The sequence below is a fragment of the Oryctolagus cuniculus genome, chromosome 5 (assembly GCF_964237555.1).
Source record: "Oryctolagus cuniculus chromosome 5, mOryCun1.1, whole genome shotgun sequence".
Lineage (NCBI taxonomy): Eukaryota > Metazoa > Chordata > Mammalia > Lagomorpha > Leporidae > Oryctolagus > Oryctolagus cuniculus.
In genome coordinates this window covers 12,903,139-12,930,426 of record NC_091436.1, presented here as the reverse complement: position 1 = coordinate 12,930,426, position 27,288 = coordinate 12,903,139, and the positions used below count along the sequence as shown (strand labels likewise).

Below are 27,288 nucleotides of genomic sequence, written 5' to 3'. Positions count from 1 at the left end.
TCTCCCTCTCTTCTCTCTCTTCCTCCCTCTTTCTCTTCTCTCGCCTTCTCTCTCCTCTCTCTCTCTCCTCTGGCCCTCTTCTCTCTCCCTCCCTCTCTTCTATTTCCCTCTCTCTCCCTCTTCTCTCTCCCCCCCTCTCTTCTCTCGCCCTCTCGCCCTCTCTCCCTCTCTCCCTCTCTCCCTCTCTCCCTGTCTCTCTCTCCCTCTTCCCCTCTTCTGTCTGCCTCTCTCTCTCTCCCTCTCTCTCCTCCCCCATCACCACGGGAAGACCCGAGGGCAGGGTAGGGGTAGGTCCGGGCCTAGGAACGGGAGATGCTGACCGCAGCATCGCCCACGGAGGCAGGTGTCCGCTGTTCACAGTGGAACCCGAAATGGTCTTGGGAAAGAAGACGGGATTTCAGAAAAAAAAAAATACTCGGGTTCTTTTCAAACTCCCGACTTTTTTGTAGACCTCATCACAAACAGCAAGTGCGTCTTCGCACAAGCGGCATTCTCACCTCAGTGAGCCTTAGAATATTTGAATTTGGTGGTAACGACTGTAAATTTTACGAAATTTTGATTTGCAAGTGTAACACTATAGACGATATTGTAGTTATCAATATCGTAAATACTCATTTGTTAAATACCAGACTTCTGTTTTTACCCAAATGGAACAACACTTTCAAACACTGAGTGGTTTTCATTAAAACTTTTTTTTTTTTTTTTTTAATTTAAGAATTAACATTTGGGAAGCTTAGCAAAGGTGAAGGCTAACGTGTGGAGTGGACTGTCCCTGTTAGAGAAAGCAGTGGATTTTTTGGGGGGTGAAGGATTTTCTTTCATGTACTGGAGAGTTTTTTAAAGCATTTAAGCAACTTGCTAAATAAATTAGCAATAAATGGGAGCCCTTTTCATTTTATCAATTCATAGCTGGTAATTTGGGGCAGATTTTTTTCCATTTATAAAATTTGGTTCCACCACTCGATACTCTATATAGTGCTTGAAATATGGACTGAAGAGTATTTAGTGATACCGTATGTTCAACTTACTTTTTAAAAAAAAATATTTGTTTACTTGAATGTCAGAGGAGAGCCAGAGACAGATCTGTCTTCCATCCACTGGTTCACTTCCCCGAGTGGCCGGCCAGCAGAAACCAGGAGCTCCTTCCAGGTCTCCCACGTGGGTGCAGGGGCCCCAGAACTTGGCCCATCACCTACTGCTGTGCCAGGCGCTTGAGCAGGGAGCTCTGTTAGAAGTGAGGCAGCGGACCGATCTGGCGCCAGTGTGGTTGCTACTATGTCACAGCTCCATCCCCTCAGTTTATTGTTAATAGTTTGACAACTCTTGTAGCTTTTCTACTTGTTACATGTAGTGCTGTAGCACTAGTGGTAAAGTTGCTTTTTAAGATTTATTTATTTGAAAGGCAGAGTTACACAAGAGAGGGAGAGACAGATCTTCTCTCTGCTGGTTCGCTCCCCAAGCACCCGGAATAGCCCCAGGCAGAGTCTGCAGCTTCGTTCAGGTCTCTGAGCTTGGTGGCAGGTGCCCAAGTACTGGGCACTTCCACTCTTTGCCCAGGCACATTAGCAAGGAGCTGTATTGGAGGTGGAGCAGCTGGGACGTGTTCCAGGTGACCCTTAACTCACTGTGCTGCAAAGCATGCCCCTAAAATAAGGTTTTTAAATCAAAAGTTTATTTTCAATGCGATTGTTGGATTTCAAAGTCCCGCCCTCATTCTGATGGGTCTCTGTCTAGTGGGTTTCTAATGGGTGTCTTGCACTCCCCATCCCCTCACTTTTTCCATGGGAGACTCTAGTGGAAGATGTGAACAGGTGGTCACTGCTTTTTATTTTAGGATTGATGAAAGTTAAGGGGCATAGCGTCTTCATGCCTTGCTAGTCTTTCCCCTCTTGTCATCTTTGTGGGAACTTGGGGTTCCTGACAGTTCCTTGTTAGCACATGTGGTGCTGTTACCTTTTCCAAATGGATTTCAGAAAACTCAGAAATCTTTTAACTTCCCTTTTCACTAATCTTTAATTTCACCATCTTCAAAAGTTACCTTAAAAATAACAGTAGTACACAGAGAGTTGAGAGAGAGGCATATATCTGATTCAGAAAAAGACATTTTTGTTTAAACACATAGCAAAAGTTTTGATACTAGTTTCTGTGAATGATAAATGCTGATGCGGTAAATGTTTTAAGTAGCCGTATGCTACAAAGTAGTTCAATAATTACTAATTTCCATTAAGTCATGTGTTGCAGACTACAAAAAGGAATCTTCAGTTATAGGATTAGGAGAAAAGGATATTTTTAGGATACTTATAATGAATTTGGCTTTTAAAGATGTTTTTCCTTGGGTTGAATCTATAACAACTTGCAGTGTTGTCAAGAAATTGTGTTTGCTCATAAGGCATCAGCATTTAGCTCTAGAATAATCATTAATGTTTGTCAGATATTTTTCATTAAATGTAGGAAAGGATTTTCTTTTTGGCTTGCGAATTCTTAAGTTTTTTTAAGACTGAACTCTTCCCCCTACTCCCACTTTTTAATTTAGCAAAGAACATTGACTTGAAAACAGGAACGTGCCTGATTTTTAACTTAAGAAATCAGATTTTTAGTCTGCAAAAGGTGGATGAGTTTCAGCTTGTTAAAGCCCTGATTGTTTGCAGGATATACCTTCCCTCCCCCAGTAGCAATGTTTTTCAAGAGTTCTATGTCTTCTCACCCCTATTTAAAATTACTATTAGAAGATCCTTTAATTGTGCAGAAATTATTTTTTAGATTCCTTTTAATCGGCACAAGTTAAATGAGATTTAGACTTAAGAATTGACCTTCAAATACCTGCCATGCTGCTTTTCTGGGGAAACCTTAATTCTGTTTTAGTATCATGTGAAGAAGAGTTAATCCCAGGACGACTACTGTGAAGACGAATTGTCCAGATTATGGTACAGGGTTGGTCCTTTCCTGGAGCTGAGAACTGTAGGGAATCAGTCGTCACAGGGTGTGGTTGGTGCTGCTGCTCCAGTACAGCTTAAATTTGTGGAGCACTTGAGGACTGCAGTTGGTTGCTGGAATGTGACTCTTTTATGTAAATTGTGTTTCCATACAGTGCTTAAGAATGACCACTGTTTGGGGTGAGTGTTTGACAAAGTGCTTCTTGGGATGCCCACAACCCATATTGGAGTGCCTAGGTTCAAGTCCTGGCTCCACTTCCAACTCTGACATCCTGCTGACATGCACCCTGGGCGGCAGCAGTGATGGGTGAAGTAGTTGGGTCTCTGCCCCCAGCATGAAAGGTCTGGATTGAGTTCTTGCTTTCTGACTTAGGCCTGGCTCAGCCCAGCTTTATGTGGGCATCTGGAAAGTGATCCAATAGATAGGAGTGTGCTCTCTGTCTTTCAAATGAATAGAAGTAGAAGTAGGTAAGAAGAAAAGATAGGAAAGCGATCACACTTATATGGAGGTCGTTCTAGTAGGGTCTCTGTCTTCCTTTCTTCCCCCTCCCTCAAGTGAGGTAGGGCATGAGAATGGCAGTGTGTGATCCTTTCCTTTAGAAAATGTCAACTCAGGAGGCATTTCACAACAGAGAAACTCTGTAATATACGGGAATATAAGAATCTATCAATCTTAGTTATGTTTAGACATAGTAACTGGAAGAGGTAAGTTTTGCTTCTGTATCGAATTCTTTTTAATTTTTTAGGCCTTAACAAGACATGTTGTCTCAATACAGTTATCACACTTCAAAAAGATAATAAATTTGTAACACAATCGAATAGCAGTCAGTGATTTTGTAAATAGTTATAGTCTCCCTCCCACCCCCCCAATCCATTCCTCTTGATGCTTTCAGTAAGCTGAGTGGAAAGAAGTAGGACCAGAAATGTGGGCTTGAGATGTGTCAGAAAAAATAATTTTAGCTTCATTTGGGAATTTACTTCGGTTCGTAAATTGAGAGGATCCTGTTCCCTTTTACCTTCTAAGTATATCTAAATCCTTAGTGATTTGTTTGTTTTGCTTTAAGATACTCTAATTAGCTTACTTTTTTAAAGTAAGGATGAAGACTGTCCAGTTATTTTAACATCTAGTACGTGTTTCCAATTTTGTATCAGGAGAGTATTTTGTCTAACTATAGGACTTTTTGTAATCTTCCACCAATCTAGTAGTAGACAGGGATTGCAGAGAAAGTGGAGATGGTTAGAGAGATTGAGAAAACATGTGAAACTGGTTTCAGGATGTGTGTTTTCCCTTTTATCTGTGGTTCCAAAAGAATTTATTTGAAGCAGCTATGAGACATTACACTTTTCTTTCATTTTCATCTGCCAGGGAATCTTTTTCTTTCCTGTTTTTGTTTTCTAGAAGTTGGGCAGTTTTATCAGCCAGGCCATATTTTTTTTTTTCCACCTTGTGAAACTCCCTTAAAGATGAAGCATACTTGATGTTATAAAGCAAGAAAGCGCTCTGAACCTCTCCCTGCCCCAGTGGCTTGGATCATGGTTTCTCAACTCTGCACTGTTGATATCTTATTTTTTAAAAAACATTTTATTTACTTATTTAGAGTTAGAGAGGGAGAGACAAGAGAGAAAGGTCTTCCATCCACTGGTCTGCTCCCCAAATGGCTGCAATGGCTGGAGCTGAGGTGATCTGAAGCCAGAAGCTTCCTCTGAGTCTCCTAAGTTGGTGCAGGGGCCCAAACACTTGGGCTGTCTTCTGCTGTATTCCCAGGTCATAGCAGAGAGCAGCCCAGACTAGAACTGGTGCCCATATGGGATGCCAATGCTGCAGGCTGAGGCTTAGCCCACTGTTGATATTTTAGGCTGGATACTTTTTTTTTTTTTTTTAATTTTTATTTGTTTGACAGATAGAGTTATAGATAGAGAGACAGAAAGATCTTCCTTCTGTTGGTTCACTCCCCAAATGACCGCTACAGCTGACGCTGCGCTGATCCAAAGCCAGGAGCCAGGTGCTTCTTCCTGGTCTCCCATGCGGGTGCAGCGGCCCAAGGACTTGGGCCATCCTCCACTGCCCTCCTGGGCCACAGCAGAGAGCTGGACTGGAAGAGGAGCAACTGAGACTAGAACCCGGCGCCCATATGGGATGCCAGCGCCGCAGGTGGAAGATTAACCTAGTGAGCCACAGGCCGGCCCCCTGGATACTTACTTGTAGGGAATGGTACTTTGCATTGTGGGGTGTGTAGTGGCACCCCTGACTTACATGCACTGGATGTCTGTACCACCCTCCACAATTGTGACAACCAGGACCAGCATTGTGGTGTAGCAAGTTAAGCTTTTGCCTGCAATGTCCACATCCCATATTGGCACCAATTCAAGACCTGGTTGCCCCTCTTTCATTCCAGCTCCTTGCTAACATGCCTGGGAATGCATTGGAAGATGGCCTAACTGCACCAAAGTGGGAGACCTAGAGGAAGCTCCAGGCTCCTGGCTTCAGCCCGGCCCAGTCCCAACCATTGCAGCCATTTGGAGAATGAATCAGTGGATGGAAGACCTTGCTCTCTCTGTCTCTCCTCCTCCCTCTGTAACTCTGCCTTTCAGAAAAGAAAAATCTTAAAAATTGTGCCAACTAAGAATGCCTCCAGGCATTACCAGATGTCCCTTGGTGGTAGTAAAGTGTGACCTTAGTTGATATCACTGACTTGGGCCCCCCATTAAACTGTCTTAAAACACTTTCCTGTCTAGTGATTACTATAATTTTTAGTAATTAGTAATAGTCTTTACCACTGTACTGTAAGCTGGGTGAGGGTGGTGATTGTGTATCCTCAATTCTTCATATCCTTGGTACATAGCACAGTATCTTCATACTTAATATAAATATCAAATAAAGACTTCCTGAGTGAGTGGATAGGTGATATAGTAGATAGTGGAATGGCCTTGGCCAAGACAGTTAGCATTCCAGGACATTTGGTTTTAAAATAAATGACCAACTTAGATATTTGGGCTCCCCATTAGTGGAACTGTGGTTAATTTGGTGTAAAGTTAGTTTTTTTTTTGAGAACTTTGTAGGTCTAAGCATTATTTTAAAGATCATTTTATGGCACTGTAACAATATAGGAAATTAAGCAGAAATTTTAAACAGGACTCTGATCTGTTTATGATTTTCACTTCTTACTATGAGGGAGGTAGGTGAGAAGGGGCTACAATGTTGAAGATTCCAGTTAGGTTCAATTCATCCTGAATTTTATGTTGTATAGTAAGTATGGTTTTTATTTGCAAATCCACTTTTGTTTTTCAGTTTAAGATGGTATATAGTAAAATGATTTTTCTTACATTAAATATTTAAGGATACAAACAAAATTGGGATTGTTGATAAATATTTTCAAATTTTGTTTGACTTGAGTACTACAGTCTTAATCATTAAGAATGAAAATATTTTGGCAGTATTGAAATTCATATCATCTTATTCTAGACTTAACTTGCACGGAGTTTGTTATAGACATTTTGATTCCCCCATCTCCCAAATAGTCATTTCATGCTCTTTGGCTGTGTTTTTAAAAGGGATATGGGTAACTTTGAGTTAGTGGTATTACTGCTTGTATATGCAATTTCAGATATCTCTTTCTAGGGCCAGTTTTGCTGTTATTGGAGAACTTCTAACTCATATTGGTATGAGAATGTAATCAACCTTGACCTTGAACACTGCCTGAGCTCCTGCACACTCAAGTGAGCTCATTTTATCTGGTTTTGTTTTCTCAACATCTTTCTCTACTCCTCTCTCTCAGGATTGTGCCTCTACTCCTGCTTGTACAGACTGCTTTTCCAGCAGCATGGACACAAGAAGCATAGTAAGATGATTATAACCCACGTAAGGCAGGCCCTTTGGAAACTTTTAGGCTTAAATTGGTAGTGGAATGATGTATTGATTATATGGTCGTACTTGGAAAGCAGAATGAACTTTGTCACTTAGAATATATTACTAATCTAAAAGAGCACTTAGGGATTAAGTTGAATTTCTGCACAAAAAATTTTGGAATTTCTTCCAAAAAAAACTATTAATGCACTTAATAGTAAGCATAAATCATATATAAGATCTTGTTACATTTACTTATATTCTGCTCCACAGAGTTTTACTGTATTTTTTTTTTGATAAAAGAAAACATAATTTGAGTGAGATGTGTAGACCCCATTATTTGATGGCTGAAAATTAAATACATCTTATCTTTTGAGGAAGTTCTTCAAACTATAAGATGACAAATTATTGGCACACATGTTATAGGAATGGAGAAGAAAAGGCCAAAGCAAATTTTAATTTTCTAGAGAGGAGCAGATTGTAGTACAGGGTACTATTATGTGAAGTAAATGCGGATTAGAAATATTTCTATAGCCTGGATTTCTTACCTGAATTAATTCTGCCTTAAGTTTAGTTGTAAACATGATGCATTTATTCTTTCTGAGTTTGATTTGTGCATTTATTTTGTCTAATTCTATTTTATGAGAGTTTGATATAGCTGTATTATAAACTTAGGAAGGAGTATGTAAATGTGTTAAAATACATGTTGCAGGTCAAGAAATATTTCAAGAACATGAACATTACCTCAGTCAGGAATGAGGAATTGAATTTTCATGTTCTCTGATGATAGTTATTAGGGTAATGCATGCCAAATGTGTTTCTAAAATAATTTTGCAACTTAATGTAATATATGTAAATTGTCTTGAAAGACCTGGAGTTTCATGTCTTTTATTCATTCATTAATTAATACTTAGTGAATGCTGATTTTGTGTCAGGTTTTTTTTTCTTTTTTTTTGCCTCCTGGGATACAGTGGTAAACCAGACAGGCAAAATCCATAGCCTCTTAGACCTGACATTCTGGTGATCCCTCTCCTTTTGCCTCATCAGCACCGTGCCTAATGAACTTGCTCCAGAGCTTAGCCAGCTCCACTGGCCCTTGGATGGCTTGTTTGCTAGGAACTGGGCTGATGTAGCACTTCTCTCGCCTCAGTCCTGCCTGGTCCATTCTCATCATTCTGTCCCCAGAGTCCAGACGGTTCATCTGCTCGAAATAGAGCCTTAACAGTAGACTTATTTAAACAAAACTGTTAACTCTTAATATTTTTCTAACAACTGAAAAATATGACTAGCTACATCCTTACTTTATACCAAACTAGGATCATATATTTAACAAAAATGTTGGATATTTTGGAATGCACATTTGGGATTTCTTTTTAACTATAGTTTTAAGGATGTTTTCCTTTGTCAATCAACTTGATCCCACGTGTACCTTTTGTTAAGTGATGATCAAAGCTTTATGAATTTAGAAAACTGATAAGCAGTTTTGTTTTAAAAACAAACTTTCCCTGATTAAGGATGTGAACAAAATTGGTGTTTCGGGTTTGTTTGGGTAGCTGTCAAGTGGAGGATGAAAGTTTGGAGTCATGTACTTTAATGTGTAGAACTTGGGAAATCATGTAAAGATTTTGGTGTAGTGATAGTGAGTTGTAGTATCTCAAAAGATTTACCAAAAATCCTTAATTAATGGCTTTTATTTAGTAATGGTTTTGATGTTAAATTTTGCTGGTAAAAAATTAGATATAAGTGTTTTGAATTAGATTTAGGTGTTTATTGAGATACTTGAAGTATAAGGGTAAAAAATTGTTTGGAGTAAAAAATTTTAGTCTTTTTTTCCCCTCTTCAGAATGACTATTGAGTAAGTAAAATTTCTACAAACTAAAACATCTGATTGAGCAGATGTCTACTTTATATAATAGCCGCTCACTGTGATGGAAAAATGTCTGGCTTATGTGTTTTTCAAATACTTTTACTTTACCCAGCGTTTGTTTAAAAACTACTTCATAAGACAGTTGTCCCTCCATGTCTATGGGGAACTGGTGCTGGAACCTCCCGTGCATACCAAAATCTGTGGATGCTCAAGTCCTTTATAGAAAGTGGTGTAGTATTTACATGTAACCTGTGAACATTCTCTTGTATACTTTAAATAAACCTCTACTTAAGATACCTAATACAGTATAAGTGCTGTGTAAATGCTTATTATATACCATATTATTTGGAGAATAATGACAAGAAAGCAGTTTGTACATATTCAGTATAGATATAGATTCTTTGTTTCTGATCTGTGGTTGGCTTACTGCCAGTGTGGAACTCTTGGGTACAGAGAGTTGACTGTGTCTGGTGTTTTAGGTTCTGCTGTATTTTCCCCTCAGCCATTGTGAATCTTTAGGATAACTTTGTGAGAACAGTTAGGTATGTGCTACCCCATTTTACAAGTAAGGAAACTGAGGCCCATTATTGTGATTTTTTTTTTTTTTAGACCAAAGAAATGCAGGTTGTAAATATCAGTGTTAGGGCACAGATGAGCAGTGCTAAGTTTTCAACACCTGGTGCAGATGTTTTTCTTAACTCTTTTGTGTAAAAGAGAACCAACCATAACTGAGATTTTGATTTTCATCATTTTTTTTACTGCCATGATGTTCAAAAATAAATTGACTTCCTTTTTCCCCATTCTTCTAAGTTTTATTTTTCTAGCTCCACACTTTCAAAAAAATCGCAAGAATGATACAGTTTTAGTGTATATATCATGCAGATTCCTCTGTTTTATGTTAACCTCACTTACTTTCTTACTGTCTTACTCTGTAGACATATAAACACACAAACCTTTTTTTCCTGAAAATTTTGAAATTAAACTCAACTCATGGTAACATTTACTTCTAAAGGTTATGCTTTCTAAAAACAAGCATGTCTTACATAACTATACCACAGTGATCAAAATCAGAAAAGTTACACTGGTGTTTCTGTTGTGTGCATTATCTTACCCTGATCTCACTAATTGTACCAGTGGCATCTTGAGTCAAGTTTGTCCTGTGTCACACATTCACTCGTCGTAGTCTGTAGTCTGGAACAGTCGGTTGCTCTTTCCTTTTATGACCTTTGAGATGATATTTGATAAGAATAGCCCAGTTAATTTTAGAATTCCTTAATGCTGTCTACTGTTTATGATTACGTTTATGTTATGTGTTTGGCAAGACTGCTGAAGTGGTATTAGTCATTCTCAGTGCATCACATCAGAAAGCATGTGGTGTCCATTTGTCCCACTAATAAGGATATTAGCTATGATGTTTCTCCACTGTAAAGTTAACCTTTTCGTTTTTGTAACATGTATCTTAGGGGGAGATATTTTCATGTAAATACTGTGTTACTCATCAAATTTTCACCAGTTTGTTTTTGTGTGTATTCAGTTCTTGAGTGAATCACTTAGTACAAGATGATTGCCAACTGGCAGTTTTCTGTCTCCTATATTTGTTATTTGATATTCTCTAAGAGCTTTACTTTCTTCGTATTTATGATATGTACGTTCCTTTTCATTAATTTTTTTCTTAATACCTTGTCTCAGTTTTGGCTCATCAGAGCCTTTTCATGCTCTTTGCCCTTTGGTCAAGTGCTCATCATTTTTTTGAGTACTTCCTTATTTTCTTGTATAATAAAGATACTCCCACTTCAGCCCTGGAGTTGGTCATTTCTCCAAGAAGCTGTACTTTCTTTTAGTGGATATTTCTTTATTAACAGATAGAGCTAGACATTATATATTTAAATACATTATGTAAGTACACATACATACCCCAAATCTATCTGTAGTATATCTGTCTAAAAATCTGTGAGTTAAGTGTCCAGTTCCAGGTTAATAACTATAGGGCCCTTTCTAAATCTAATTCCTTTCTCTGACAGTGAAAAACCTGGCCTCTGTTATCTGTTGTATTTACTTACTATTTACTCATCCTTAAAATACAGAGAGTAGTTTCACAATTGCTATGCATGTGTCTATGAAAACAGACCTATGGACTAGAGTTTTAATGTTTGTTTATAATTCATCTTTTGTTTAGCCTGAGGTTATTTATATATTAAAATACTGTGTATAAACATTGCTTAGTTTTCTTTTAATATTTTTCAGCTATTTGAGATACAATTAAACTCAATTTTTTTCTTGTATTTCATTGAGTTTTTTCCTACTTTATCCTTTTTTTTTTTTTTTAAGTATATGAGACATTAAGGATAATTTGACTTCAATCTGCTTAACTTTTTCCTTCCTTCATCATTGTCACCACTTAGGCTCTGGTTTAAAAAGGAGAGAGATAACAGACTATTAAAGTTTTTCAAGTAGCATCCCAAAATTCAGAGGTTTAGATGTAGAGAGGAGCTCAAGTGAAAGATCTTTTTCTAATAGTGCAGATTCTGCTGATAGTTTTAAAGAGCATATTCTCATAGAACATTCATTCTCTGTGAGTGGACTCTCCAGGAGTCAGCAGACTCTCTGCAGAGTATCAGATAGTAATATTTGTGGCCCACAAAACCTATAATTTTTACTTTGGCCTGTGTGACTGGGTCGATATAATGAGTCGGTGCCAGTCACCAAGATGGGTAAATCAGGGGCCTCAAGAAGCTTGAGGAGAAAAATAGTTTGGAGTTGAGGAGGATGAAGGATCATTTTTTTCCCCCGCCAAGAATAAAACAGTCTCTCTGTGGAACAGCAATTAAAATTACCTAAAAGACTATTATTGTTGCCATTTTGTTGAAAATAGTAGTTTTGCACATCTTGAATATTGTAGCTGTGGAATGTTAAGATGGAGATGGCAGCTGTATGTATGGATCAGGAGAGTAGACTAGAAATGAAGACTTAAAAGATGCTGCGATTTTCTAGGGAGATGATGTAAAGGGTTATAGCAAAATCTAGCAATGTTTCATCTTCCTCAGATTGGTCAGTCGGAGGATATTTCTTTCTCTTAGTTGAACTTAGAAACCCTTTCATTCTGTTCTACTCTTTGCAAGTCTAAGGACATTTAAAAGTACTGTGCTTGATTTTAAATTGTACAACCAGATTTTTTTTTTGTTTGTTTTTTGACAGGCAGAGTGGACAGAGAGAGAGAGACAGAGAGAAAGGTCTTCCTTTTGCCGTTGGTTCACCCTCCAATGGCCGCCACGGCTGGTGCGCTGCGGCCTGCGCATTGCGCTGATCCGATGGCAGGAGCCAGGTGCTTATCCTGGTCTCCCATGGGGTGCAGGGCCCAAGTACTTGGGCCATCCTCCACTGCCTTCCTGGGCCACAGCAGAGAGCTGGACTGGAAGAGGAGCAACTGGGACAGAATCCTGCACCCCAACTGGGACTAGAACCCGGGGTGCCGGCAGGTGGAGGATTAGCCAAGTGAGCCACGGTGCAAGCCCATTACTAGTTCTAAAACTTAGAGGAGACAACATTTGTGGTTTTTTTTTTTGGGTGTTTAAAAAAATACATGAGAAAGAACTGAAATGAAAGTAGATTGAATTCTAGAGAAAATATAAGCTGAAGTTATTTTCCTATATGTGAGTGCTTATTATATAACATGTTTTTATTTTTTGTTTTATTTATTTATTTGAAAGTCAGAGTTATAGAGAGAGATCTTCCATCTGCTGGTTCGCTCCCCAGATGGCTACAATGACTAAGGCTGGGCAATGCTGAAGCCAGGAGCTAAGAGCTTGATCTGGGTGTCCTGTGTGGGTGGCAGGCACAGAAACACTTGGGCCATCTTCTGCTGCTTTTCCCAAGCCATTATCAGGGAGCTGGATTGGAAATAGAACAACAAGGACACAAACCAGCACCCATATGGGATGCTGATGTTATAGGTGGCAGCTTTATCTGCTACAGCACAATGCTGGTCTTTGTATTTTATTTTCTTTAGTGGAGAATCATTTCTGTAATCTTGTTTTAGAGTTGAGTAGCTAAAAAACCATTACAGTCAAGTTACATGTTTACAAGCTGCCGGTATAACTAAAGTTTGTGGTTCTGTAATTGAACTCCTTGTTTCTTTTCATGCTTAAAAAAATTACAGAATTTTAGTTCTGAAAGACTTATTGTCATTAAGTAGATTTATTTTATAGCTAGCAATCAAGATCCCAGAAGTGATGAAACTTGTTATCACAGCTTATTAGGAGCACATAGTTAGTGGTCAAATTAGAACAAATTTATATCCTTTGTGTCTCAGTTCACCATTTTCATTTTTTTCCCTCATAGGTTATTTTTTTAAAGATTTATTTATTTATTTGAAAGAGTTACACAGAGAGAAAAGGAGAGGCAGAGAGAGAGAGGTCTTCCATCCGCTGATTCACTCCCCAATTGGCTGCAACGGCCGATGCTATGCTGATCCGAAGCCAGGAGCTTCATCTGGGTCTCCCATGTGGGTGCAGGGGCCCAAGGTCCTGGGCCGTCTTCTACTGCTTTCCCAGGCCATAGAAGAGCTGGATCAGAAGTGGAACAGCTGAGTCTCAAACTGGCACCTGTATAGGATGCCAGCACCACAGGTGGTAGCTTTACCTGCTATGCCACAGCACTGGCATTCCTCATAGGTTATTTTGAATGTGATTTTTGATAATTTTTGTTTGGTACCAGATGAGTAGGAATTTCTGCTTTTTAGTAGATGATTATCATTTCATTCCCTTTTTTTTTTTTTTTTTTTTTAAAGAAAACTATTTATTTGTTTACTTGAAAGGCATGGTAGAGAGAGGGAGGGACAGAGAGATGTTCATTTGTTGGTTCACTCTCAAATGGCTGCAGTGGCTGGGGCAGTGCCAGGCTGAAGCCAGGAGCCCAGAGCTGCTGCTGGGTCTCTTGTGCAGGGTCCCAGGCACTTGGGCCATCTTCAGCTGCTTTCCAGGCACATTAGCAGGGAACTGGATTGGGACTGAGCAGCTGGGATGTGAACAATTGCTCATATGGGAAGCCTCCGTCATGGGCAACAGCTGCTCTACCTGCTGTGCTAGAACGCTGGGCCCCTCATTTCATACTTACCCGGGGGCAGAATAAGGAACAAACCATGGTGCTGCTACTCCTGCGTCTCGAATAGGGTGCCGTGGAAGAAGCTTTCCTTGCAGGGAGGTGCTGCACTTAGTTTGTCGTTTTCCCGCAGCTCACTCTGACAACACTGAGAAGAAGTTTGTGAGCCCAAGTGCAAAGCTCAGGTGGCCTGAGCTGTATTTTGTAAGAAAGGAATGCAGTGGCTATATTTGACACCTTTCTGGTTTTCACCTTTTAATAATGATGGCTACTTTGTAACTATTTCGTTTAGTTAACTATAAACTAATCTTTAGAAGGCTGCTGATACTAGTGTTTTAAACCATTGATAGGCTGTAGTACTGTTGCTGTCAAAGATGTGATGATAAACAGTTGGCTGCAAGGAAGGAGATGGTGGTTTCATCATTTGTGAAACGGGAGTAGACAAGATAACCTGTAGGATCCCTTAAATAGTAGTCCTAATGAAAACGTTTCCTAATTGTTTTCTTAGCTTCAGTTGTTCATTTTATTTATTTATTTTAAAGATCATCCATTAATTTGCAGAGTTGCAGAGAGAAATAGAGAGAGAGGTCTTTCTTCCATCTGCTGGTTAACTCCCCAGATTGCTGCAATGGCCAAAAGCTAAGCAAGTCCAGAGCCAGGAGCTTCTAATGGGTCTTCCACATGGGTGCAAGGGCCCAGGGACTTGGGCCATCTTCCATTGCTTTTCCAGGCTGTAGCAGAGAGCTGGATCGGAAGTGGAGCAGCTGCGACTTGAACCAGCATCCGTATTGGATGCTGGCACTGCTGGCGGTGGCTTCACCCACTGCACCTCAGTGCCAGCCCCTCAGTTATTCATTTTAAAAAGTCATACTGGTGACTTCCCTGTTTTTCAGCATTGGTTTGGATATTTAAAAATCTAATAATTCTTTGAGAGTATTTAGATGGCTACAGAATGCTAGGAAAAGCAGTTTTTTAAAGAAAAGTCTGGGGTCGGACGTTTGGTGTGGTATAATGTCTGAAATCAGAGTGCCTGTGTGAGTTGCAGTTCTATCCAGTTCCAGTTTCCTGCTGGTGTATACTCTGGCAGGCAGCAGGTGATGGCTCTCATCCTTGCACCCATGTGGCCGGGTGAATCTGGATTGAGTTCCAGGCTCTTTGCTTTGGCCTGACCCATCCCCAGCTGTTCAGGGCATTTGGAAAAAGAGCTGGTAGATGGGAGTTTTCTTTATTTCCCTGTCTCTTCCTGCCTATCAGAAAAACGAACCAGGAGAATCCCTGGAATTGGAGCATTGCAGCATCATTAGGGATATTTTTGTTACCCTGGGAAATAGCTTCATATTATAACATATTTTGGAAATAAACTTTAGGGGCCAGAACTGTGGTACAGCAGTTACGCTACCACCCGCGATGTTGGCTGGCATCTTATATAAGCCATCAGTTCAAGTCATGGGTGCTCCACTTCCTTCCTAGCTCCCTCCTATTGCACCTGGGAAGGCAGCTGAAAGCCACCTTGTAGGAGACCCAGGTGGAGTTTCAGGCTCCTAGTTTTCAGCGTGGCTCAACTCCAGCTGTTGGAGCCATTTGGGGGAGTTAACCAGTGGATACTGCCTCCCCACTTTCCCCATAATTCTGCCTTTCAGATAAATAAGTGTCTTTAAAAATTAAAAAAAGATAAGCTTCACTGGTTAGAGAGATACAGAGAGCTTCCATTCTCTGGTTCACTACTAAGTGCTTGCTTTGCCTTGGGCTGGGCTAGAGTGAAAGGCAGGAGTCAAGTATACAATCCACATCTCCCATGCTTGTGGCAGAAACCCAATTAATTACTACAGCCTCCCAGAGTCTGCATTGGTGAGAAGCTGGAGTGGACAATCTACCCCTCAGAATCTGTGGAATGTGGGCTTCTCAGAAGCTATGCTAAATGCCTATTCTCTTATACTTTAAATTGTACTTATTTTCATTTTATTTGAAAGCATCGAGACAACTGAGTCCAGGTTCTCCCATGTACTTGAGCCATCCCCTGCTGCCTTCCCAGGATGCACGTTAGCAGGAAGCTGGATTGGAAGGAACCAGGACTGGAACCAGGCGCTCCAGTATGACCTGCAAGTGTCCCAAACAACATCTTAACTGCTGTGCTAAATTCCTGCCCATTCCTTGACTTTATTACTAGATAAAAGCTATAGAAGTTAGGAGTTACAAAGATGGTATTAGATTATGTTTTATATACTTTCCGAATTAGGAAAATAATCAAACAAGATTTTTGAACAACACAGCAACAAAATGTGGAGCATAATTATTTTGGATCTGTATATGGGTCATCACTTATAGGGGCTGGTGTTGTGGTGCAATGAGTTAAGCCACTGAGGTGTCGGCATTGCATATGGGTGCTGATTCTTGTCCTGGCTGCTACACTTCCAATCCAGCTCCCTGCTAATGGCCTGGGAAGGCAGCAGACGATGGCCCAAGTGTTTGGGCCCCTGCACCCACATAGAAGATCTGAATGAAGCTCCTGGCTTGTGCCCTTGCAGTCATTTGGGGAGGGAATCAGCAGACGGAAGATCTCTCTTCTCTCCCTTTCTCATTATAACTCTGCTTTTCAAATAAATAATTAATCTTAAGAAATAAATAATTTCAGTGTTTACTAAATTCAGCAGGACTTTTAACAAAAATGAACTTTAAATAGTAGTAAGTGTAATTTTTCACCAGATTTGTTTAATTTCACGTGTTTACAATATTTATACAAACATATAGAAAGATGCCTGATTGGGCCGGTGCCGCTGCTCACTAGGCTAATCCTCCGCCTAGCGGCGCTGGCACACCGGGTTCTAGTCCTGGTCGGGGCGCCAGATTCTGTCCCGGTTGCCCCTCTTCCAGGCCAGCTCTCTTCTATGGCCCGGGAGTGCAGTGGAGGATGGCCCAAGTCCTTGGGACTTGCACCCCATGGGAGACCAGGATAAGTACCTGGCTCCTGCCATCGGATCAGCGTGGTGCGCCGGCCGGCGGCCGTGGCGGCCATTGGAGGGTGAACCAACGGCAAAAAAGGAAGACCTTTCTCTCTCTCTCTCTCACTGTCCACTCTACCTGTCCAAAAAAAAAAAAAAAAAGATGCCTGATTGGTTATTTCTGAGGAGAGTAGTATAATAGGTTGCAGTAAACAAGAGCTTTTACTAGTTTTCAGTTTTTCAGTGAACACTTACCACTGAATTATTTTCTCCAAACCCAAAAAAGGACATGTCTTAGCTTTTGAGAGAAGAGAGGAGTTGGTCTGATTCAGCATTATTTGATTTAAATCTTGTAGAGGAAGGGACCTTCCTTGGTGAGGGTTTGAAGACTTCATCCTTAGTAAGGACTGCATGGAACTCATCTAGGTGTTAGTTGATTTGTAATGTTGTCTTTTAATTCAAGTTTACTTGGTTATGTGGATGAAGCCATTAAACAGTATGTCTTTTCATTGTCATATACCCTAAGTTTATGCATCTGTAAAAAGAGAATAATACTAATACAACTGCCTGTCTCTTAAAATTTTTGTGTTGGTGGTACCCTTAGGCCTAGTAGGCTCTTGTTTTGCTTATTTGCCCGCTGATGTATCTCTTCTACTAAACTCTACAGGAATGACTTACATTTTTGAGTTTTCTCTTCTGAGAATTCTATATCTTCTAGGTATTTTTGGCTTATTAGCACTTGAGAATTAAATTGCTGTCACCCCAAATCTAAATTTATTTTTCCTTCACATATTTATTTTCTTTTAGATTTCCTTTTTATGTTGATAGTAAAATCATGTTCCCAAGTATTCAGACCTGAAAACTTGGGGTTCTAGGTGTTTCTTTTTCATCCATATTGTGTTAGTCATAAAATCCAATGTTTTTAAAAATTGTTTATTTGAGAGGAAGATTTTATGGGATGGGAGGAGAGGGGGAGAGAGAGGTGGATCTTTGATTTGCTGATTTAATCCCCAAGTGGCTACAGTGGCCGAGGCTGGGCCAGGCTGAAGTCAGGAGCCAAGAACTCTTAAGTCACCCACATGGGTGCAGGGACCCAAGCACTTGGGCTGTCATCCTCTGCTTTCCCAGGCACATTGGCAGGGACCTGGATCGGAAGTGGAACATCTAGGACTTGAATTGGTGTGTATATGGGATGCTGGCGTTGTAGGTCACAACTTAACCTCCTGTGCCATAACAGCAGTCCCAAAATTTAATGACTTTTAAAAAATGTTTTACATCTGCACCAGCATCCCATATGGAGGCCTGTTCGAGGCCCGGCTGCTCCACTTCTGATCCAACACTCCGCTGTGGCAGAGAGAATGGCCCAAGTGCATGGGAGACCCAGAAGCTCTTGGCTCCTGGCTTCAGATTGGCACAGCTATGGCCGTTGTGGCCATTTGGGGAGTGAACCAGAGTACACAAGAAAATCTCTCTCTCTCTCTCTGCCTCTCTGTAACTGCCTTTCAAATAAATAAATCTTATAAAAAAGTTTTACATTCTCTTTTTTTTTATTTCCAATATTGCTATTTTAATCTGTGCCCTCATCCCTTCTGCCCTGATTTGTTATGGCCATTTTTAATTTTTTTTTTTAAGATTTTTTTTTTATTTGAAAGAGTTGCAGAGAGAGAGAGAGAGAGGTCTTTTATCCACTGGTTCATTCTCCAATTGGCCTCAACAGCCAGAGCTGTGCCGACCCAAAGCCAGGAGCCAGGAGCTTCCTCTGGGTCTCCCTTCCAGGTGCAGGGGCCCAAGGACTTGAGCCATCTTCTACTGCTTTCCCAGGCCATAGCAGAGAGCTGGATTTTTTTTTTTTTTTTTTTTTTTTGACAGGCAGAGTGGACAGTGAGAGAGAGAGAGACAGAGAGAAAGGTCTTCCTTTTGCTGTTGGTTCACCCTCCAATGGCCGCCGCGCTGCGGCCGGTGCACCACACTGATCCGATGGCAGGAGCCAGGTGCTTTTCCTGGTCTCCCATGGGGTGCAGGGCCCAAGCACCTGGGCCATCCTCCACTGCACTCCCTGGCCACAGCAGAGAGCTGGCCTGGAAGAGGGGCAACCGGGACAGAATCCGGCACCCCAACCGGGACTAGAACCCCGTGTGCCGGCGCCGCTAGGCGGAGGATTAGCCTAGTGAGCCGCGGCGCCGGCCAGAGAGCTGGATCATAAGTGGAGCAGCCAGGACTAGAACTGGCACTATGCCACACCACTGGCCCCTTAATTGGTTTTTAATTTGATATTCTCTTTCTTTCTAGTTCATATAATAGAATGAGATTCCTTAGATTGCTAGATTAATTTTTACTCAGTTAAACTCTTCAAACAGTAATTTTGCCTGGATCACTTTGTACTTTTTTTTTTTTTTTTTTTTTAAAGATTTATTTATTTGAAAGAGTTCCAGAGAGAGGGAGAAACAGAGAGATCTTTCAGCTGCTGATTCACTCTCCAGATGGCTACAGTGGGTCTCCAGCATGGGCGCAAGGGCCCGAGGGCCCGAGAACGTGGGCCGTCCTCCGCTGCCCTCCCAGGCTCTTAGTAGGGAGCTGGATAGGAAGCGGAACAGCTGGAACTTGAACGAGTTTTTATATGGGATGTTGGCATTGCAGGTGGGCTGCTTAACCCACTGCTCATAATGCTGACTCCAAGATCACATTATACTTCCAAAATCCTTTCAGGTTAACCATTATTCAACTCTGTAGATTTTTGGTGCCGTAGATGTGTGTCTTTTTGTAAAATGATATTTGTAAATATATTAATATATTTATCATGTACATGTTGCAGTGAAACAGAAGGGCTTATTATATTTAAAGTTGTGCACTGTATATCCAATATCCATCTGTGTGTCTTCTTGGTTCTGGAAATCAGTGATTTTCCTGTAGGAAACCCTAGAGTTCTTTTGAGATTCTAATTCATTCCATTAGGAAATGACCCCTTTTTTTCTGTGCTGTTTGTAAAGATGGACCGGGTGTGGAAGCAAAAATCATAGCTATGACAGGAATGCCTCTCTTACTCCAGTAAGCCCATTTACCTATTTCACTTCCATTTTATCCATCCTTCCTTGTTTGTTTATTTGAAAGCTAGAGTTACAGGGATAGAAAGAGAGAGCTAAGATACACAGATCTTCCATCTGCTGGTTCTCTCCACAAATGACTGCAGTGACCGGGGCTAACCAAGGATGGTCCTGGACCAGGATGAAGCCAGGAGCTGGGAACTCCATCTACATTTCGAATGCCCTTGGACCATCCTCCGCCGCCTTCCCAGGGGCATTAGCAGGGAGCTGGAGAGGAAGTGAACTCAAACTGGTGCTCCTTTGAGATGCCGGCCTTGCAGGCAGCAGCCCTGTCTTCTGTAGTAAATCTTGTCTCTCTTGTTTCCAACCGAGTGTAAATTCATGTAGAGTCTGAAGACATCCTCTTGTAGAACTTTTTATGTTGGCACTGACATACGTTGTGGGCCTCTGTTTTCATGAAGCAAAATCAGAGGCCCTTTTGGATTCCCCCGACTTTTATTTACCTCTTAAGTGTGTTCTGCCTGTTAAATGCAGAGATGCAGGTGAGGAGGGAATGAGCACCAAAGATGCCAAGTCACTAACAGTTAAGATTAGTGTACATACTATAAATAGTATGCAAGGTGCACATAGATGTATCCACAAAGTACCTGTGTTATGTTTTGGCAACTTTTATGATTAGTAGTGATTGTCAAAGCTGACAGTGGTAAATCAGAATTAGGAATCTATATTATAATAACTGTACGTGTATGACTGTCTTCTTCAACCTCAGTGGATTGTTAGACATTTGAGATAGGGATCTTGGTAATTTTTTTTGTTTGCTCCCTAAAGGGCTTAGTACTGTGCCTTTTTTCAATAGCTAGTCAATGGATGTTGACTTCATTGGACCTAAGTCACCATTTAGCTTGAATTTGGTTTTGCATTCCCCAGTTCTTTGTTTTTAGTTGATTTTACCTTGGTGATGACACTTTATTGTTAGAGTGTCATGATTAATTATCAAAACAAATTTGGAAATTGTATACAAGGGTCGTTGTACAGGTGATATGGGAATTATTTCAGAGTGATATAAATTGTGTATATCTATGATTATTTATATAGGATTATAGATATGGGGCGGGGATTAATGTCTTCAACCATGGTTTTGACATTCCACTTCCTTGGTTAAAATTTTTACATCTAGATTTCAGTAAATTTAGTATTGTGGCAGTTACACAAATTTGTTTTGCTTGCTTGTATTTGGTCATCTGATTGCCTTTAGAACCCAGTAAGCTACTTCATCTATTTGTTTAAAGATTTATTTTTATTTTATTTGAAAGAGTTACAGATAGAGAGGGCGAGAGGGAGAGAAACCTTCCATCTGGTGATTCACTCCCCAGATGACTAGGGCTGGGCCAGGCTGAAGTCTGGAGTCAGGAACTTTATCCAGGTCTCGCATGTGGGTGGCAGGTGGCAGGGGCCCAAACACTTGGGCCATCCTCTGCTGCTTTCCCAGACCATCAGCCAGGAACTAGATCAGAAGTGGAGCAGCTGGGACATGAACTGGTGCCCATATGGGATGCTGGCATCATGGGCATTGGTTTTACCTGCTATGCCATAATGCCAACTCCCTCAGTAAGGTACTTTATCATAGTCAAATCATTATATATCTGAACACCTAATGTGTGTAACTGGTTTAGATATTGTAGATATTAAAAAAATTCTATTGGCCACTGTTTGAAGAATTTATAGTTTGTAAGACCAAAGTTTTCCTAAATGCACAGATGGGTAGAGTCAGAGTGAGTGGAAAGATAAGATTGATCAATCAGTCGATTCATGTATGTGTTCATGTACATGCACATATACACCTGTGCATGTACATATATCACTGGTAGCAGGATTTGACTTTAGATACAAAAGCCAATCCTTTTTTCTATTGTGTTTGACTATAACAAGAGAAAAAGCCTACTTTAGTACCACTGTGTATTTTGCATGTCTGGATATTTGGTAGATACTGTGGTACAGAGGGTTAACCTGCCACGTGAAATGCCTGCGTCCTATAACAGAGTGCCTGGGATTGAGTCTTATCCCCACTTCCCATCCAGCTACTGCCAGTGAGCCTGGGGGGAGGCAGAAGTTGATGACTCAGGTGCTTGGGTCCCTGCCACCCAGGTGGAATACTCAGATTCCTGGCTTTAGCCTGGCTCAGCCCTGGCTGTTGAGGGCATTTAGGAAGTGAACCAGAGGATGGGAGATCACTCCTTCCTCCCTTTCCATGTTGCTCTGCTTTTAAAGTAAAAATAAATAAAAGTTAAGCAAGCTAAAAAGGCAGAGCCTCTAATGTTAAAAAAGAGAGCGAGATTGAACTTTAGATTCAGTCTTTGGCCTGCAGTATTATTTAGAGAATTTATTAGTGTTCTCCTTTTCCTTGTAATTTATTTTATTTTTTAAAGGTTTATTTTATTTATTTGAAAGGCAGAGTTACACAGAGGGAGAAAGATACAAAGAGATACTTTCCTTCCATCCACGCTGGTTCACTCCTTAGATGGTCACAACAGCCAGAGCTGGGCCAGGCTGAAACCACGAGTTTCATCTGGGTCTCCCATGTGAGTGGCAGGACCCCAAGCACTTGAACCATCTTCTGCTTTTCCCGGGACATTATTGGGGAGCTGGATCAGAAGTAGAGCAGCCGGGACTTAAACCAGTGCCCATGTGGCATGTTGGCATTGTAGGTGGTGGCTTTACCTACCCCCTGTAATTAATTTTAATACTATGTATTAAGAGCTGTAGGCTACAGCAGTGTCTTTCAAAAAATATGAATACATTTTTTACCACAACCCATAGCAAGAAATATAGTTTGTGTCATGATCCAGTAGTCACATATGTAGACAGGAAGAAAGTTATCAGGGGCCCGTGCTGTGGCGTAGCGGGTAAAACCACTGCCTGCAGTGCTGGCATCCCATATGGGCGCCAGTTCTAGTCTTGGCTGCTCCACTTCTGATCCAGCTCTCTGCTGATGGTCTGGGAAAGCAGTAGAATATGGCCCAAGTGCTGGTACCCATATGGGAGACCCGAAGAAACTCCTGGCTTCAAATGGGCACAGCTCCGGCCATTGTGGTTACTTGGGTAGTGAACCAGTGGATAGAAGACCTCTCTCCTTCCCTCCTTCTCTCTGTGTGTAACTCTGCCTTTCAAATAAATAAATCTTTTTTTTTCTCCCGTAGCCCCCTCAAATAAATAAATCTTTAAAAAAAAAAGATATCATACAAGATTGGTCAGTCTTTTCATTATTTTTTGTTTTAACTGGGTGAGAATTGCCTTGAAAACGTGTTTATCAAGATGTTGACTGGATTATGCTTTGAAAACCATCTGAATGGAACGAATGGCCTGAAATAAAATGTACTAGGCCTTTAAAAATATTTATTTATTTATTTGAAAGGTAGAGTGACAGAGGGAGAGACCCAAAGAGATTTTTATCTGCTGATTTCACTCCACAAGTACTGCAGTAATCAGGGCTGGGCAAGGCCCAAGCCAGGAGCCATGAACTGTATCTGGGTTTCCTGCATGAGTGGCAGGGACCTCTTGGGCCATCTGCTGCTGCTTTCCCAGGCGCATCATCAGAGAACTAGATTAGAAGCTGAGCAGCCAGCACTCAGACCCCTGCTCTGATAGGGGATATTGACATTACAAGCAGCAGCTTAACTTGATCAGCCAGCAGCTGGCCCCCGCCTTTGACTTCTTAAAGTATGTAAAGTCACTAGTAAAAATTTCATGGCTCTTGTATTGACTCCATGTTACCTTTTTCTTTCAGACACTGTATTTTTCAGTTCTAAACTTTACAGTTGCTCTTATTTTTGTAGTTTCTCTTTGTGGCAAATTCTGTCTTTGAATTTATTTCGGAGTGTTTCCTTTTAGCTTGCTGAGGATGATTATAACTTCTGGGATAATTCCAACTTCTGTCATTGGCATTGAGTAGTGTATAAATTTACATGTGTCTCTGTGTGTGTGATTTTTGTACTGTTGTGTATGGACATTATATACTTGTATACTGGACATTATTGGTATAATATTGGAAGACTTCATTTAACTCTCAAAAGAATGTTTCTATTTATCAGGCATTCACCCTGGTTACATTCAGGTTAAAGGTTCTATCTTTTTGTGCTGGTCTCAGACTTAGTTCATTTTCAAAGCATTTGCTCTACTCACTACATGTGCCTAGTGCACATTCCACTTGTGAGTTAGTCTGCTAATTGGATGGTGGTTTACATGGAATTTAATTCTCAGGGCCTTTGCTATGCTTCTTTGGGTCTGTTTCATGCAGACACAATTCCAGGATGAGCCCAGAGATTGATTTACACACACTGCTGCTCTCTCTAGGATTCCCATATGTTCTTGAGACCCTAGAGCTCCTTTTGTGTTTTTCATTTTCCTCTGACCAAAAAGTCAACTTTCTTGTCCTGCCTGGCCTTCAGGATGAATTGGCTGGAGAGGAACACTATGGGAACCCTGTCCCCTCTTCATGAATGGGTAATAGGTGTTCCTGTTCCTTGTTTTCTTTGCTTAAGAATGGGTCTTCTCTTGAGTTTTGGATGCCAGTGTGCAACAGGGGCTACCCTGGAATCCTTGGGCAGCAGGCCTGGAGAGAAATGAGAGACCTTCGTGTCCTCTTCTGTCCTTTAGCACAGGGAGTTCCTTTCATGTCATTGTCTGGCTGATCTACACAGGGCTTCTTCCAGTACTGCTGTACCATTCTGTGATTCTGTCAGCCCTGGGGTGAAATCTGGAAGATCAAGGTGGTAAACAAAACACTGAACTCCAGCTTCCACACACAGCTCCTCCCCTGCTTTCACTGGTCATTATTCAGGTTGACTCCAGACTCCAGTTTGCCTGCTGTTTCACTCTTGAGTTTTCAGCTTTTTGTATTTAGTCCTGGGGTTTTTGTTTGTCGTCAGTGAAAGAGAAAGAGGCTGTTTAGTCGGTGCCCTCCCTCTTGGCCTGCACTGTAAAGCCCAGGTACTTTTTTAAAGGTGTTCTTGGATCTTTTTCATTGCAAGGATTTAGATTTGTATTGAATTAAAGGACTTAGCAAATGCATTTTTGTGGCCTAAATTTAGTTTTTAATGAGTTTTTGAGAGATGATAATTTTTTGTTTAAATGCAGGTTCAAATTATTTAGATTCCAAAATAAGTGTTTTCCTCCAAAAAATTTTTTTTATTTACTTCGATTCCTTTGGAAGACTGAGAGGGAGGTCTTTCATCCACTTGTTCAAACACTCCTCCAAATACCTACCAGAGCCAGAGTTGAACTGTGCCTAGTCAAAACCAGGAGCTGGTAATAGGTCTTTGTGTGGTGGCAGGAACCCAAGTACTTGACCAGAGGCAGAGCTGGGATGTGAACCCAGTCACACCAATGTAGGCCAAGTACTTGGGTTCCTGTTACCCAAGTGCTGCCAGATGCCCATCATCTTTTTTTTTTTTTTTTTAAGATTTATTTATTTATTTGAAAGTCAGTTACACAGAGAGAGCAGAGGCAGAGAGAGAGAGGTCTTCCATCCAATGGTTCACTCCCCAGATGGCCGCTACGGCCGGAGCTGCGTCAATCTGAAGACAGGAGCCAGGAGCCTCTTCCAGGTCTCCCACGCGGGTGCAAGGGCCCAAGGACCTGGGCCATCTTGTACTGCTTTCCCAGGCCATAGCAGAGAGCTGGATTGGAAGAGGAGCAGCCAGGAATAGAACCGGTGCCCATATGGGATGCCGGTGCTTCAGAGGGCCTTAACCTGTGCCACAGCACTGGCCCCACCCATCTTCTTTTTTAAATCAAATTCAAAACTATGATGTTAACTTAAGACAGTTGCCATGTTCAGACATGGGATGTTATTCTTAATAATATAAAAGTTAATTATTTATGTGAAAATGCTTGTAGCCTTTAGGAAAGGATAATTAGTTATAAACCACATATGCATTTTAATTTTATTAGATAGGTGTTTGCATACTTTCAGGTTTATAATTATAGGAAAATAGATACCATTTCTCCTTTTAATATCTTGTACTTTTAATAAAAGGGATTCTAGATGTTAGATTCTGAGATGGGTACACAATATTTGCATACTGTTCACCACAAAGTTATTATCTTCATTGTGTACTCTTACATTCTGCAGACTGTGTCTGTTGGTTTATTAGCATATTTTTGGCTTCCAAAAGCAGACCCCAAGTTCTGTGATAGAGGCTTTGCCTTGTTCCATTGTATTTGTAGTACCCAACACTAATGAGCATGAGTGGTGAATTCTGAGGTTATAATTTGCATTTTTTAAATGCTGTTCCATATGTTCCAGTTTTTGTGTATTAAAATATTTATTTATTTTATTTGAAAGGCAGAGTTAGGGGAGACAGACAGAGCTCTTCATCTGCTAGTTCATTCCACAAATTGCCACAACATCTAGGGCCATTCGGGGGCCCAGGTACTTGGGCCTTCCTCCACTGCTTTCCTAGGTGCATTAGCAGGGAGCTAGATTGGAAGTGGAACAGCTGGGAGAGGAGCTTTTGCCCTAGTGGGATGCCGGCATTGTAGGCGATGGCTTTACCTACTTCACCAAACTCTGGTTCTGTATTAAAATACTTGAAAACAGGAAAAAATAAAGTTGTGAGAATTTTTAAAAAGATAATTATTTACTACATTTTGATAACTTTGGCATTTCAGATTTTGTGTTTTGGTGTTTGCAGTTATATAGATTGTTTCTAAGATGCCTTTGAGACACTTTGTTCTCAAGTTTTTATTCTGACACTTTTTATCTTAAAGATTTATTTATTTATTTGAAAGGCATAGTTAGAGAGAAGCAGAGGCAGAGAGAGAGAGAGAAAGGTTTTCCACCTGCTGGTTCACTCCCCAGATGGCTGCAATGGCCGGAGCTGTGCTGATCTGAAGCCAGGAGCTTCTTCCAGGTCTCCAACGTGGGTGCAGAGCCCAAGGACTTGGGTCATCTTCTGCTTTCCCAGGCCATAGCAGAGAGCTGGATTGGAAGTAGAGCATAGAGCAGCCAAGACTTGAACCGGCGCCCATATGGGATGCTGGCACTGCAGGCAGAGGCTTTTCCTGGTACGCTACAGTACCAGCCCCAGACACTTTTTTTTTTTTTTAAGATTTATTAATTTATTTGAAAGGCAGAGTTACAGAGAGTCAGAGGCAGAGAGAGAGAAGTCTTCCATCTGCTGGTTCACTCCCCAAATGGCTCAGAGCTGTGCTGATTTGAAGCCAAGAGCCAGGAGCTTTTTCCAGGTTTCTCATGCTGGTGCAGGAGCCCAAAGACTTGGGCCATCTTCTGCTTCTTTCCTAGGCCGGACTAGCCAGGACTTCAACTGGAACCCATATCGGATGCCAGCACTGCAGCACTTGACCCACTGTGCCACAGCTCTGGCCTCTCTGACGTTTTAGCATAAAGTGGGGAACTGCTTAATCTGGGGTGTCCTCAGAATGTCTAACATCTCCTTTTTACCTTTGCTCTTTAAAAAATTCTGGATTGTTCAAGAATATTGCTACTTCAGTGTAAATAAGCAAGCTTGTATTATTTAACAGTTTTATTTCAGACATGTTTCTACAA

The 27,288-nt window shown here is 41.0% G+C and overlaps 1 protein-coding gene across 10 annotated transcripts in view; it reads left to right on the top strand.

Moving 5' to 3' along the window:
• The window catches only part of SCAF8 (SR-related CTD associated factor 8), a 247,115-nt gene that overhangs the window by 1,920 nt on the left and 217,907 nt on the right, over positions 1 to 27,288 (top strand). For 7 of the 10 annotated variants that reach the window (XR_007923153.2, XR_007923154.2, XM_070073358.1 and 4 more), the window contains one exon: positions 6,710 to 6,772. The exons of the other annotated variants lie outside the window; for them this stretch is intronic. Coding sequence is in view for 5 of the 7 variants with exons in the window: in XM_070073358.1 (XP_069929459.1) it covers positions 6,710 to 6,772 (63 nt within the window). In the remaining 2 variants the exon portion in view is untranslated. The remainder of the gene's footprint in view (positions 1 to 6,709; positions 6,773 to 27,288) is intronic. 10 annotated transcript variants of the gene reach the window in all.